This window comes from Podarcis tiliguerta (genome assembly GCF_965153285.1).
Source record: "Podarcis tiliguerta genome assembly, chromosome: 3".
Taxonomy (NCBI): Eukaryota; Metazoa; Chordata; class Lepidosauria; order Squamata; family Lacertidae; genus Podarcis; species Podarcis tiliguerta.
This window is the reverse complement of record NC_139536.1, coordinates 18,250,091-18,266,359: the sequence shown is the minus strand read 5'-3', so window position 1 is coordinate 18,266,359 and position 16,269 is coordinate 18,250,091. Positions and strand designations below refer to the sequence as shown.

The following is a 16,269-nucleotide window of genomic DNA, read 5'->3' as shown; positions in this document are numbered from 1 at the left end:
GCTCTCCAAACTTCAGTTTTACTCATTAGGTCCGTATAGTTAAAGCTATGGTTTTCCCAGTAGTGATGTATGGAAGTGAGAGCTGGACCATAAAGAAGGCTGATCGCCGAAAAATGGATGCTTTTGAATTATGGTGATGGAGGAGACTCTTGAGAGTCCCATGGACTGCAAGAAGATCAAATGCATCCATTCTTAAGGAAATCAGCCCTGAGTGCTCACTGGAAGGACAGATCGTGAAGCTGAGGCTCCAATACTTTGGCCACCTCATGAGAAGAGAAGACTCCCTGGAAAAGACCCTGATGTTGGGAAAGATGGAGGGCACAAGGAGAAGGGGACGACAGAGGACGAGATGGTTGGACAGTGTTCTCGAAGCTACCTGCATGAGTTTGACCAAACTGCGGGAGGCAGTGGAAGACAGGAGGGCCTGGCGTGCTCTGGTCCAGGGGGTCACGAAGAGTCGGACACAACTAAACGACTAAACAACAACAACAACAACCCCAGCACCACCAGGAGGTTCCCTATACTGTCCTGAACTCTTACAACAGGAATTGGAAAGCATTTTCAGTTCCAGGGCCACTTTCCATTTTGGGCAATCTTTTGAGGGCAGCATGCTAGTGATGGGCAACTGACAACCAATGTCAATTTCATTTTCGTACAGTGGACTGGTTTCTACACACACTAACACCCCCTTCTCCCTACATCCAGCAAGCAAGAGGCACCATCAATGACACATTCAAGGCAGGCAAAAACACTCAGGAGTGCAAAGCATGGTCAGCGGGGTGTGTGGCCTGGGGAGAGTTTTGAGGGCCACATAGAGTGCTTGGAGGGCCACATGTAGCCTCACAGCTTGAAATTAAGGCAAGAGTCTTAATAGCACAAGGATGGAAGAATGAGGAAATCCCGATGAAAGAACAGTGGCAAGAGAAATTGATGCATTATGCGGAATTGGCAAAATTGACACCCAAATTACGAGACAAGGACAACTGTGACTTTAAAGAAGAATGGGAACTCTTTACAAACCACTGTAAAAAACAATAAAATGAATTGGACTCCTTGGCAGGTTTTGAATAAACATGCACAAATTTATTGACTGTGAACATAATAGACAGATAATTTAAGGATCTTTACAATTTTATATTATGCAGAGAACATGTGCTGAAAAATCAGAAAGAGGAGCTGAGGAAAGTCTTGGGGGGGTTCCCTAGGGAGGGGGGAGGGGAAAAATGGGTGTGTGTGAAGATGATATGCTTTGATAATTTATGTTGAAATTCTTAATAAAAAATAGTTTTTAAAAAGAAAGAAATTCCCCATCCCTGTCTTCTGAGCACCAAGAGAGCAGGATGCTTCTGCTCCAACCCACAGCCAGAGATTCAGAACGTGTGGCCATTCAGATGCTGTTGGGCTCAGCCTTGGTCAGTATGGTCAATGGTCAGGGGTGATGGGAAGAATCATCCAATAATATATGGAAGGCCACAGGTTTCCCATTCCTGCCATAGGCCGTGACTACTTCAGACTCCTCGCTGTTCCATCCTTCCACTCAGCTCCCACCAATTCTCAAAGCGGGATGGGGGATAAGGAAGTGGGGTGGCTCCATTTCAAATTAGGCCAAAGGCAATTCAGCCCATGGTCCATCCACCATCCTCATCACTATGCCATTGTCATCGTCTACCCTCGCCCAGGTGGTGGAGCTGGGAGAGGCAGCTGTCAGGCACTCCTATAGAAGGTCCACCTTTCTGCAAAGGCTGGAAGAGGCTGGAGGATGAGGAAGCTGTCGATCCAAGTGCTTGCTAGGGTGGGGCAAATCCGTCAATCTTGTGTGTTTTCCGCCAGCCCAGTTCTCCACATTTCTGCATCAGTTTGCAGATTTGAATTAGTAGCATTTTTGCCACTTTTTCGGCTGAACAAATTGGGGCACAAATGCTCCAAACAAACAATGTTCAGCCGAACACACTTACAACCCCCTTCATGCTCAACATGAGATGCTTAGGATGGAGCAGGCAGGTGCATGCATGCCACTGCCCAGTTTAAACCCTCCTGTGTTACTCTGAATGCCCAAACAGGGAGTGCAGCAAAAGAGAAGCTGTGGGATTGCAGGGGTGGATTAGGCCTAGAAACACCCAGATTCAAAGATCCCCATTCAGCCTTTACCTTAGCCAAATGATGAGTCACATCAGTTAAGGCCTCTGCTTGCCAGTCTCCCCATAGCATCCCTGCCACCAACTTAGGTAAAGGTAAAGGGACCCCTGACCATTAGGTCCAGTCGTGGCCGACTCTGGGGTTGCGGCGCTCATCTCGCTTTATTGGCCGAGGGAGCTGGCATACAGCTTCCGGGTCATGTGGCCAGCATGACTAAGCCGCTTCTGGCGAACCAGAGCAGCGCACAGAAATGCCATTTACCTTCCTGCTGGAGCGGTGCCTATTTATCTACTTGCACTTTGACGTGCTTTCGAACTGCTAGGTTGGCAGGAGCAGGGACCGAGCAACGGGAGCTCACCCTGTTGTGGGGATTCAAACCGCCGACCTTCTGATCAGCAAGCCCTAGGCTCTGTGGTTTAACCCACAGCGCCACCACCAACCTAGGTATCAGAATATGTTGAACACAAACAGCCCCATTCCTGACTGTGACCATCCCCTGAGGCCCTTGTTCGTGTGCCTCCTCCATGAGAGGTCTGGAGAGCGGCAACACGAGAACGGGGCCTTTTCTGCAGTGGCTCCGTTTGTGAAATGTTCCCCCCAGGGAGGTTCACCTGGCGCCTTCATTATACATCTTCAGGTGCCAGGAGAAAACGTTCCTCTTTAACCAGGTCTTTGTCTGATTAATATTCCCTGGCCTTTTAAATGTGGTTGTGGGAGGGGGTTTATTGTTTTGTTTTAACTATATTGTGCTTTTATTTCGTATTTTTATCTTGTGAATGGCCCTGAGATCCTTGGATGAAGGGTGGGATATAAATTTAATTAATAAAAAATAAAATAAAGAGGTATGGACATTTGTGCCATATTGCAGGATTTCTAGGATAGTAGCCACGCAAACCCCAGCCATCATTGCACTGCAGGCCACAGCAACATGATTAAGCCGGCATTGGGGGGGGGGGAATTGCTGTCAACTAGATGCCCCCATTTGTATTCCTAACACACTCCCATCTCTCAGGACTGGACACTTCCAGCCTAGCCAGTGTTTTGAATGGCAAAAGGCCTCCACAATGCATTCTCAAAGCCATTTCCATTCTGCGGCTGTGTGTCCCAGATACTAAAAAGTCTTGAGAAATGTTCCCCCTTTGGGGCATATGTTTTCTTGTTTTCTGAACATGTTTCTGGTTGGTTTCAAAGAAATCCCTCCAGTCATTTGAGACACAAGCACAAACAAAACGGTAGGGAAAAGCGGGGGGGGGGGGGATCATTCCTCTTTACTGCATTAAAAAGCCGCTGCAATCCAGGGTGCAAAAATGATGCAAGTAAACTCTAATAAGAACCATACGATTTGCAAGTCCTGAAAAATTAGATGCAAACTATGAAAAAGGAGTGTAATGAGGTCTGCAGAGTTGCTTAAGAAATCCATTAATTTTTAATGGAATAAAAACCCAAGCCATGATAAGTCTTCATGTTCACGCTGGCATTTCTCCCATCTGCTCTAACAATGGCATTTGCTGTCACAGGCGTCTGACGGTGGCAGCATTCAAACTTTACAATGGAAAAATACTACACTGATGGCAAGAGTAGAGTACATAGTTAGTATCACAGCTGCTACAGACATTAGCTAAATTGTTTTAAAACATTAGAATTTAAGCCGGCAGATAAACGGCCTTCTTAGCACTCAGTTCAGATATAGTCCCACATTCAGCGCCTCTGACTCTCAGAACCTATTTTTGCCACCCACTCCCATTTTCAGCATGAACCAAGTCCTGACACACTCGGTTCTTGTTATCGCAGGAAAATTCTGAGTACAGTGGCACCTCGGGTTACATACGCTTCAGGTCACATACGCTTCAGGTTACAGACTCTGCTAACCCAGAAATAGTACCTCGGATTAAGAACTTTGCTTCAGGATGAGAACAGAAATCGTGCTCCGGCGGCGCGGCAGCAGCAGGATGCCCCATTAGCTAAAGTGGTGCTTCAGGTTAAGAGCAGTTTCAGGTTAAGAATGGACTTCCGGAACAAATTAAGTACTTAACCCGAGGTACCACTGTAGAGTGGTACCTCTGGATGTGAACGGGATCTGTTCTGGAGCCCCGTTCGCATCCTGAGCAGAACGCAACCCACGTCTGCGGGTCTGCGATTCGCTGCTTCTGCGCATGTGCGTGACATCATTTTGAGCGCCTGCGCATGCACGAGTGGCGAAACCCAGAAGTAACCCGTTCCGTTACTTCCGGGTCGCCGCGGAACGCAAGCTGAAAACGCTCAACCTGAAGCTACTTTAACCTGAGGTATGACTATATACAGACATGCAGAAAATCCACACCCCAAGAGCTACAACTGGAACCCACATAACCACCCCAAGCAGTTTCTCATTCTGCTACTAAGAACCTGCAGACTGTGGATCCTATAGATGCAATCGCAGAAGGGAACAGCAGGCACAGGAACAAAGTCTCACCCTTCTTTTGGAGCAGTCCAAATCTGGAACAGTTCATATTGGGCCTGTTGTCAACCTCCACATATCCCACCCACCCCAACAGAAGACACAGCTGGGTGGTTGGATTTCCTAGCACCACCATTTAAATTTCATACAGTGCAAAGCCCCCAAAATCTCCAGCTAGGACTGAGAGAGACCCCCGCCCTTGAGAGCTGATGTCAGTCACCGTAGACCGGGGTTGGCAACATGATGCCCTCCATATATTTGGGACTACAGCTTCCCGCATCCCTGGCTATTCACCACGCTGACTACAGCTCATGGGATTTGAAGACCAAAACATCGGGGGGGGGGGGGGTACAAGGCATGCTGGCTACCCTGGTGTAGACAATACTAAACTAAGGGGACCAAGGGGCTGACTTAGTACAAGCCAACATTTCATGGGTCTGTGGCATACACAGGGCAGGGCGTTTATGACGTTATAAAGAAAACAGTGTTGTGGACAGCCCAGCTCAACACTACAGCCAGCCGCAGAAATCCTCCAGGATTTCGCTCACCTTTCAGCCGGGGGGTGGGGGGTGGGCTTTAAGAATTCATAGGTGGGTATAATAAATGTTTGTGTTTTCTCTTTTGGGCCCCCAAAAGGTTGACAACTTCTTACCAACACCATTACAAACCTGTCAGGTTGTTAAAACCTGCCTTTGAAGCCCCGCTTGCGTGCCCGCCTGTCAGACTGATTTGGCTGGCGGGGGCAAGAGACAGGGCCTTTTCTGTGCTGTCCCCCAGGCTGTAGAATTTCCTCCCCATGGAGGTGCTTATGGCCTCAATGTTGCTGGTGTGCTTTGGACCATTTTTGCTTAAAGGTTGCTCTCTTAGAATTGCTTGTTTGTTTTACTTTATAGATTTATATACCACATATAAAGAGTCATATATAAGTGGTTGGTGGTTTACATTGATATAAACTGTTTTAACTGACTTGGCTTAAGGATTGTTAACATCGTTGCCACTGCATGCTATATTCTTTGCTGAGGTGCAAATCGGAGCCTTGAGAAGAGAACTTACTAAGGCTGCCATATTTTAAAAATCCAGACACAAGCGTTGTTTTGCGAAAAAGCAAAAGAAAAATTGGCAATTTTTAAAGCTATGTTTAAGGAAAATCAGCAAAGGTCACGGCTGCCATGGGCTGCCATGTCCAGATTTCCCCTGTCATTTTACCAATTTCTGCCTGGACACTGCTTCCGACTGCTTCTGCGCATGCGTGCACGGCAAAACCCGGTAAAATACTTACGGGTTTGTCGTGCATGCATCCTGAAGTTTACGTAACCAGAGGACTGTCTCGCCAGAGTGGTGCATGCTCTATCTCCCGCTTGGACTACTGCAATGTGCTCTACGTGGGGCTACCTTTGAAGGTGACCCGGAAACTATACCTAATCCAGAATGCGGCAGCTAGACTGGTGACTGGGAGTGGCCGCTGAGACCACATAACACCGGTCTTGAAAGACCTACATTGGCTCCCAGTATGTTTCCGAGCACAATTCAAAGTGTTGATGCTGACCTTTAAAGCCCTAAACGGCCTCGGCCCAGTATACCTGAAGGAGCGTCTCCACCCCCATTGTTCTGCCTGGACACTGAGGTCCAGCGCCGAGGGCCTTCTGGCAGTTCCCTCATTGCGAGAAGCAAAGCTACAGGGAACCAGGCAGAGGGCCTTCTCAGTAGTGGCGCCCACCCTGTGGAACGCCCTCCCATCAGATGTCAAAGAGGTAAACAACTACCTGACATTCAGAAGACATCTGAAGGCAGCCCTGTTCAGGGCGGGGTAGAAATAAATTATTTATTATTATTATTATTATTATTATTATTATTATTATTATTATTATTATTACATGCACCACTCTGGCAAGACAGTCTGAGGGCAGGCAGGGTCTTAACCTGCATACCAGATGGAGCTGGTAGACAGCTGCCCTGGACACAGAATTGACCTGCGCCTCCATGGACAGCTGTGAGTCCAAAATGACTCCCAGGCTGTGCACCTGGTCCTTCAGGGGCACAGTTATCCCATTCAGGACCAGGGAGTTGTCCACACCAGCCCGCCCCGTCACCCAAGAACAGTACTTCTGTCTTGTCAGGATTCAACCTCAATCCGTTAGCCGCCATCCATCCTCCAACCACCTCCAAACTATAGCTCCCAATGCTGGTCAGGGCTGCTGGGAGTTGTAGGTCAACAACATCTGGAGGGCCACAAGTTCCCAAGTTCTGCCCTAGAGAATTATCTAATTTAACCCGTATGATTAAAAAAAACACCTTGTAGTTGGTAAAGAAAGCTAAAAACTCTGAAACTGCCAAGCCTGACGATTCTTTGCAGCCAGCAGCCACCTAACTTTCTGCAGAAAAATAAAGCACTAGAAAATTTTCTGTCCCATACCACAGCTGAATTTGACTCAATAAACATGGTTGTTCCTACAAACCTCCACCACAACCTGCCATATTAGAGTCTCGCTAGTTTTCTTTGAGGCTGGGCCTTATGCACAACACATATATTTCCAAGCATGGCTATGAAACGTCTCCATCCAATGCGGGGCGTGTGGGTGTCACGTGGCCAGCTGTTCTCTGCGCACCATGCCTCCCTGTGGCTCCCATTCAGACATGCCATTCGGACAACCTTCGATATGCATGTGAAGACCAGGCCCTGGGGCGACTTTAAAACACCCACCAGCTTCAGCTACTAATCCCGGATTTAAATCCTAATGACTGCAGTGCACAGAAACGCCCGGGCAGGACGCAAAGCTCTCGCCGGCCCTTCGCCCCAGCCTGCTGTCGGGAGCATCAGCGGCTTTACGAAACAGCTGACAAGAGCACAAGAAGGGCACAGCCAGGAAGCTGGGAGAGGGAGGGGCTGGCGAGGCCTTTATTTCCATCAAAGGAATTTATGCACCCATCTTGCTCTGCTCCGCTTGCTGCAGAATGAGGGAGAAGGTCAGCGGATTGGGGAACTGACATTCCGCAGGCACCTTCGCCGCTCTAGATGCCCACTGGAAACTTTTCCGTTTCAGAAAGCATATTGATTTAGCTAACATTTGTTTCCAATATTTTATTGATTTTATTGTGATTTTAATTATGGTTTTATGTATATTTGGTTTACAGTGGACGCTCGGGTTGTGAACATGATCTGTGCGGGATGCATGTTCGCAACCAGCAGCGTCCACAACCTGCAGCGGTGTGTCTGCGCATGCGCAGGGTGCAATTCGGCGCATCTGCGCATGTGCAAAACGCGATCGCTGAAACCCGGAAGTAACCTGTTCCGGTACTTCCAGGTTTCAGCAGTCTGTAACCCAAAAAACCGCAACCTGAAGCGTCTGTAACCCGAGGTATGACTGTATACACACACATAAACATGCACTTATACATTGCTTAGAGAATTTATTTTCTGAGCAAGTGGTTTACAAAATAAATAAGTAAGTAAGCAATTAAATAAACAAAACAAAACAAACCTTGACTAGAGGAGGACAGAGTCTTGCTGCGTACTGAGGTAAGGATCCAAATATGTCTGCTCAGCAATACAGAATCATAGGACCATAAGGATCATCTAGTCCAACCCCCTGCAATGCAGGAATCTTTTGTGCCCAACATGGGGCTTGAACCCATAACCATGAGATTATCAATCTCATGCTCTGCCGACTGAGCTCTCCCACTTTCTTCTTTCAATACAACCATCTTTGTCTTGGCACATTCACTAGGAAGGGAACAGTGCAAGTCTGGGAAGACTTGGGGATAGGGGTTGGGAGATAATGCCTTTAAGAACAAACCACAAGTTCTCTTCAACTTGAAAGGATTTGACAACAGGCGTCAAGAAAGGGAGGGAGCTGCAGCTCAGTGGGTGACACTGGGGGCAGGGGAAGGATTGGGTGGAAGGAGATACAATGTCCTGAGAACCTGGGGAGCTCCTGCCAGTCAGAGCTGACAACCCTAGGCTCAATGGACAATGAGTGGTTCCGGTATAAGGCAGCTTTTCCAAAAAGCTCTTCTGTGGCAGGGGCGGGCGGATTTCAGGCTTGCAGGATCTACTCTGTGTTTCTCTAAAACCCAGAGATCCAACAACTGGGGCCTGGTGCAAAAGCCTCACATTTTAAATTAAATAGCAGGTTGCTGCTAGCACAGGGATTTACTGGTCTGAGCTCACTGGGCTTCCACAGAAAAAGGCAGCAACCATGCCTGGTTAGCTCACGTTTCCTTCATTTCAGCAGTCTACGTTGAAGGGGATGGGAGCAATCATTTCGTTGGGAACTTTAAAGAGATCTTTGCTGATCTTTTGCACAATGCCCAGAAATCTAGCGGTAGACCGAGACCCACCTTCTGCCCACGCACCCACCCATCCTGCTCAAAAGGGCTATTATTACAATAACTATCTACTACCTGGGCACAAATCATTATTAGAGAGATCCAGGAGATTTCCCCCTCCTTCCTACGAACAATGCATGCATTTTAGAAGGGGAGGGTAAAGAAGAGATCTGTTAATGACATCACCATCACATGCCCTGATTGTCCTCAACTTTAGCCAAACAGTGCCCAATATAGTCTTCTAAAAACGAGAGCTAAGGAGCTGTCAGAAAAGGAGAAGGGGCCACTCTGCTGCCCCCTGTACTCCAAGCACTGCCTCAAATTCCACTTTGTCACCAAGCGCGCACTCGACAGGGAGCTTCATACACCTGTGGCTCCCTGGATTTTGCCTATATCAGCTGTCCCTTAGTGCCCTTCAGATGTTGTTGGGATGACAACTCCCTTCACTATTGGCTACACTGGCTGGGTCCGATGAGAGTTGTCATCCAGCAACACCTAAAGGGTAGATGGTTGGGGAAGGCTGGTCTGTTATGACATGTGTCTGCTTAAATACATGTTTGCTCATTCAAACATTTCAGTTTTAAGCACATATGCAAGTACATGTCTCAAAACTATAAGATGCAAAGTAGGCTGATCTTTTTACTTCTGGTGCCCCATTTAGGAAAGTTCTTATTCAATACCTTCTGCAGAATGATGATGATTACTGTATTTTAATATTGTGTTGGAAGCCGCCCAGAGTGGCTGGGGAAACCCAGCCAGATGGGCGGGGTATAAATAATAAATGATGATGATGATGATGATGATGATGATGATGATGTATTACTTATACCCCCACTCATCTGACTTTGGAACTCCTTGCCTATTGACATGAGGCAGGCGCTGAACTTTTTCTGCTGCCCGCACAAAGCACTTTTCTTTAGGAAAGCCTACTGAGACACGTACAAGTTACAGGCCCTTTATTTCTTTTTAGCTACTGTTAATTTAAATCATTCCTGAACATTTTCAAATACCTGTGTTAATTGTTTCTACTGATAATTTTAACACGTTTCTTAAAAATTTAAAAGTTTTCTTGCAATCAAGCAGTACATAAAATTTGCTAAATAAATACTTAAACAAAAACTCTCCTTCTCATCCACTTCCTATCCCATTGTGTGTTAAGTGCTTGAAGGCTACGAAATAGCTGCTGCATTCTGGCGCTGCGGGGTAGCTACCCTTTCAGAGACTGTACCCATATATCCTTGTAATGCACATCATATATTTCTTTACTCCTAGAAGGCTATGAGCCCCAAGGGACAAGAACAGCACATTCAAAATCCCCAGGTGGAAGGGATCCAAGAAAAGCAGAAAACACAGAAGGCTGAAGCGCCCCTGACAGCATTTCCAAAGTTCAAAATGCAAGGCCTCCCTTGCGATAGGCAAATATTTCATTAAAAACGGCAGTTTGTCTCATTTACGAGATGGCTTCTTTGCTTTACGAGGCGGTCCCTCGGTCCAGCATTTGAGGCAGGCCCAAGATAGGGAGATTTGTGCTCTGCGGGTGCCTACCCTGGAGCAACGAGGCCACAATCCCAGCGATTCCTAGCAAGACGGCCTGATGGGGATTGGTTTCCTGGTGTAGAACTCTACTCCGAGTTTTGAGACAGAAATGGGTCGCATGAATCTGCATAATTCTGTTGGCACGCTCAATTCCATTCATTTGATTGTTCAATTTATGTATTTTGGGCAAATCTTTGTTTGACAGATGCTAGGAAAAGAAAGCTGGGGTTTGTTTGTTTTTCCAGCTGAGGGACTGGAAATCAACAAAATACACCCATACCAGGGAGTACAGACCACAAACCCAGATCCAAACAGACCCTAGGCTTCCATTTAACTCCTAGAACACAGGAAGCTAGGGGAAAGATGGGAAACTGTCAATCCAGCTGTTCCCGGACTCTAACCCCAATCATCCCTTACCATTGACCATGCTGGCTGGCACCAATGGGAGCTGGGAGTCCCACAACAGCTGGAAGGCCACAGGGTCCTTATCCTTGACTCACAGGATGCAACTAAGACTTTCTGAGTTTCCATGTCCGAGATAACAGCCCTCCCCCCTCCCTCGCCTTAAGGTGAACGAGATGAGCTATTTTCTCGAAATAAAAAGAATGAAGCAACAGCAGAGCAATTTAGGGAAGTCCACGAGCTCGTAAACAAAGTTTTGCACAAAGGAGGAGGACGCTTTGCCCTTCTAGGCCCTTCCTAAACAATCTCGCCATTCTATAGCAGCCTGCTGGCTCCAACACATTTATCACACTCGCTGTTTCCTAGATGTCAAAGGCCAATGTACAGAGACATGGAGGGTGGTGTCCTCCCTCCGTCTATATTTTTTTTAAAAAAGTCTTGCAGAAAACAAGCAACAAGTAGCCCCCATGTAAAGGCCAGGGGTTAGATGTCTGGCACAATGGATAGAAGCAACAGCTTGAAGATGGAGAGGCGGTAGGAGCGAGACAGCAAAGAGAGGCGCCTGTCGCATAACCAGAGATACCTGAGGACACGAGATCAGCGGCTTACCTGGATCTTCACAGCAATGAGCACAGAGCTGAGCTCCTTGTCCAGTTCCCTCAGCACGGTCAGCTTCTTCAGGCGGAGACTGCACAGCCTGTAAGACAGAGAGAATGGGACACATTCAGGCACCACCATCCCAGGGCCCCTGCCGCATGGTACGAGGCGCTTTGGAGACAGCCTGGAAGGTCGGCAGGCCACCGCTGCTCCCGCAGCTGCCTGCCTGGCGGAGGAAGAGGGCGAAGCCGTGCTCCGCCACGGAGAAAGCGGATCGGGAAAAGAGGAAAGGAGGGAAATTAACAGAGCCAAAGCAGGATTAAGGGGGATTATGCGCCGACAGGAAGTTGCAGGGCATGTGGAGCAGAGATCCCTGCCCAGCAGGAGCCACGGCCAGCTCTTCGCTCAGACATCACAGCTAACCCTGCTGTTGCTTGGATAGAAATGACCCGGTTCAAAGCAACCCTGCCCTCAACTTCACATAACCAAAAATAAAATAAAATAAATTCACACTGCTTATTTACAAGTCGCATTTTAACCACGTGATGCAAAAAAGCAACTGCTCTTTACTATGGATTATCAGTGCTCCAATCCGACGCTAGAGACACAGGAGTTGAGTGATAAGCTGGCAGCCCAAGCTGGCAAGCAAGTCCATGAATCTCTTGGACTGTTTGTCCAATCATGCTGGCTCCCCCAAGTTTCATCCTGCCTCGGATTTGCAAGCATCCCTTGGCCCAATTCTCCCTGATCCACCTGCACTGCGTGAACTGGGGAGAGTAGAGGGAAATGCCAACCCCCCTCTTGCTCATCCTGATTTATTTTTAAAACAAATCAAACAAAAATACATGTACATCAGATTGTAGACATTCAAGATGAGGGGAAGAAAGAAAACCAATACAACTTGCAGAAATGAAGACTGGGTGCATTATGTATAAAATATGACCCATCATCTCTTTCTGGTTTTTCAGAATATAAGAAGAGCTGTGCTGGATCAGGCCAGTGGCCCATCTTGTCTAGCATCCTGTTCTCACGGTGGCCCACCAGATGCCCGTAGGAAAACCACATGCAGCTTCCCCGAGCACAACAACTCTCTCCCCTCCTGTGCTTTTCCACGGGGTCTACTAGCTGCAGCCCACCAGAGAACGAAAACTGCTCCTAATACCGCCAGGAAGAGAAGATCCAGATTATCTACAAATTCCACATACCGGTACTTGCTTAACATGCTTGGACCAGTTTCATTATACTGGCAGTTTTGTGATATTGAGATGGCACTAGGAGCAGCTGCTGGGAGAAGGGGAGTATACAGGGATCAATACAGCACACGGCACCTGGGCAGCACTAAACGTCGCCATTGTAAAAAGCAGATGGAAGAATCCCACTCCCTGCATCTGCACCACCAGCATCCCTTTTGCTGGCATCAGTACGGGGACAGGAGTGGTCCAGATGTAGCTGTACATTAACTGCAGATGGGCAGATTTAAGTGACACGGGGCAACTGCCCTATGCAATGCACCTCGAAAGTTCAGGTAGAGCCATGTGTGAAATTTGGTACTGCACAGGTAGGGTGGAAAATAACACTTGTCACTATAATATTCAGCATCTTCAACTATTATTATTATTATTATTATTATTATTATTATTATTTCTAGCCCTTTAATCTGCAGAGTTCTCAAGAACTGTAGTAGTCCAAGTGTCTTTCGGCAACAGAAAGCAAAGACCAATTTCTGGATCATTTCTCCCACCAACCCAGCAGAGAACCAAGACTATATACCCAAGAGTCATTTTACTTGGCAGGCATCTGTAGAAATTCTGGCCTCTCTCAATTTAATATAATTGGTTACTTTCTCCACAAACGCACACACAAACACACAACACCCCACATCTTAACCGTGTTTTTAACATCTGGCACTTTAGAGTCCTTCCAAAGTCGTGCCAAAAAATATTTTGGCAGCTGCTATTAGATACTGAACCTTCTTTTTAAAAACAAACAAGCATATGCTTGAAGATTTCCCGATAGCCATAGCCAATAATACTCATCAAGGCAGGTTTGTAAACATGTGAGCCTCAGAATCCAGAGTGGTGTGTGAGTCGGATTTCCGCAGTTTGTGGCAGGAGAAGGAAGCCTCTTTTCTATCTTAGGATGTATGCTGGCCAGAGCCTGTAGTGGGTGGGATCACTCTATACTCTATTCTCTTTCTCTTTCTCTTTCCACCCTCCACTTTGCTTGCCTACTGAGTGGGATGCCAAAGAAGAGACAAATACCCCTTGCCCCTTTTATAGTTCTTCAAGTGTCAATTAGCACATCACCTTGCCAACAAAGGTCCCTATAGTTAAAGCTATGGTTTTCCCAGTAGTGATGTATGGAAGTGAGAGCTGGACCATAAAGAAGGCTGATCGCCGAAGAATTGATGCTTTTGAATTCTGGTGCTGGAGGAGACTCTTGAGAGTCCCATGGACTGCAAGAAGATCAAACCTGTCCATTCTTAAGGAAATCAGCCCTGAGTGCTCACTGGAAGGACAGATCCTGAAGCTGAGGCTCCAATACTTTGGCCACCTCATGAGAAGAGAAGACTCCCTGGAAAAGACCCTGATGTTGGGTAAGATGGAGGGCACAAGGAGAGGGCACAGAGGATGAGATGGTTGGACAGTGTTCTTGAAGCTACCAGCATGAGTTTGACCAAACTGTGGGAGGCAGTGGAAGACAGGAGGGCCTGGCGTGCTCTGGTCCATGGGGTCACGAAGAGTCAGACACGACTAAACGACTAAACAACAACATGGGGTGATCTGCCAGACAGGACATACTTGGATTTTCCGGGGGGGAGGGAACTTTGATAAAGTCCGGTTGAAGGTGGGGATGATAAGGGACACAATGTGGGGTAGGTGCATAAGGGGATGCTGGGAGAAGGCTGGCATGGATCCCCATGCCTACCATTCATGGATACAGCACTCACATTTAGGCACACTAATGAAGACATTGGAGGAGGTCTGCAAGTATGTAGAAAACACATCATCACAAAAGTCAGGTCTCCTTTGCATAGAGTTTAGCTCACCTTGGCAAAGAATTTCCAATTCCTGATGATGGGGTAAAAATAAACCATCTTTCTGGGGTTGGTTGACACTGGCAAGTTTATCAGCTTTCCACTATCAACTGGGGCTGGCAGAAAGGTGGAGAGAGGATGATGTACAAAGCAAGTGAATAAGAGGAAATTGCTTTCCAAAACTACGTGAAGCAAGACTGCACACAATGATGTGCCCGTTAGGAGAAATGAACACCAAAATGCTGCTGAATTTTCATGAGGACTTGTTTTTTTAAACACTTACAAACTGATGTGCAAATGTGGGAAACAGAACTTAGGATTTGAAAAGGAAGAAACTGAGAGAACGCAAAGTTGACCGATTCGCCCAAACCTACATTTCATACACTGGTCAGATTTGGGTGGTCATCTGTCAGCTTAATGACAAATGACATTTGTGCTCTGTACATGCTAGCACTTTGCTCCTCCCTTCACAACAGTCAGCTGTTAACCATTTCCCAGCCTGGACAAAATGGGAAACTATTAATGGAAGGCTTCCTGGCTTGTATGGTGGCTGGTTTGTGCAATTGGAAAACTTTAGCAGTCTCTCTCTCTCTGTCTCTGTCTCTCTCTCTCTGTCTCTCTCTCTGTCTCTCTCTCTGTCTCTCTGTGTGTGTGTGTGTGTGTGTGTGTGTTTGGTGGGGGGGTCTGGCCTCCTTCTTATCTCAGCTTATTAACTTTAGATATCTGCAGCTGTCATGGTATATATTGAACTAGGGATAACCTGCTGTAGACAATTGTGGTTTTCAAGAAGACCATTAAACTGAAAAACAAATGCCCTCTTGGCTTTTAAGTCAATGGAATAGAAGCTATTGTAGAATAAATGAAAGAAAACACTCAGAAGGTAGAGCTGAGCATCCTGCTGTGTATACTATTGGGGGCAGTGGATAATGAATCTTAATATTGGAAATGGAGTGTCACAAATATGGATCTACTTTGGCCTGTGAGCTACGCACGTCTGGGGGCTTGGCCCTGTTTCACCAAATTAGGGATTATTCTAAGTGGGTGGCGCTTGGGAATTTCCCCAGGGCCACCCCCCCCTTCCCCAAAATAGAGGAGCACAGCTCCTCTCTCACAGTCTCCAAGTCTCTCTCCTTGAATGCCTTTTCGTGGCTAGATTGAAATTCTGATCTGTAATAATGCCTTTTGCTTGCCTGGATATAGAGGACTGTGTGTAAGAAACCTCTAACATTTACAAGGCTAGAATACAGTCTGCTGCACTGAAATTAAGAGCCATATTTGTCGTTCCACCCACTTTTGTCTCTAGGCCTGTCCACCACTGATATTCTGCCCCCAAAAGATGACCCACAAGGGAATGAGGCCTTTCGTCTGAAAACGGTTCGCCTCCCCTGCTCTCTCTATAAACTTGAAAGCAACGAACCCTAGGTCATTTAAACCCCATCTACTCACAAGCAAGGAACCTCCCTCTCCCACTGCAGCATAGCTGTCAACTTTCAGATTTGAAAATAAGGGATCAGCAGCCTCACCTGTCCCGGGGACAGTCTACAGGATATCTAACAATCCGGGATAGCTGCGGGAAGCTGCGGGAAACGGCGCTGGAATAAGGGAATTTCCCGCCAAAAAAGGGAAGGTTGACAGCTATGCGCTGCAGCCCACTCCCAAACATGATCACACGGGATCGGTTCCAGGAGAGCAAATGCAGGACTGCAGGTAGATTCAGCTTTTGCAATCGCAGGGACTAAAAGGGCTTGAATAAGAAAGCAAAATCATTTTAAGATGAAGGCATGGAGTCTCTCCATTC

The 16,269-nt window shown here is 47.1% G+C and overlaps 1 protein-coding gene across 4 annotated transcripts in view; it reads right to left on the bottom strand.

The window, feature by feature from the left end:
* Positions 1-16,269, bottom strand: part of LOC310674120 (phosphofurin acidic cluster sorting protein 2-like) — a 168,534-nt gene that overhangs the window by 47,715 nt on the left and 104,550 nt on the right. For all 4 annotated transcript variants that reach the window (XM_083433008.1, XM_083433007.1, XM_083433009.1 and 1 more), the window contains exon 2: positions 11,447-11,534. In XM_083433008.1, coding sequence (XP_083289134.1) covers positions 11,447-11,534 — 88 coding nt within the window. The remainder of the gene's footprint in view (positions 1-11,446; positions 11,535-16,269) is intronic.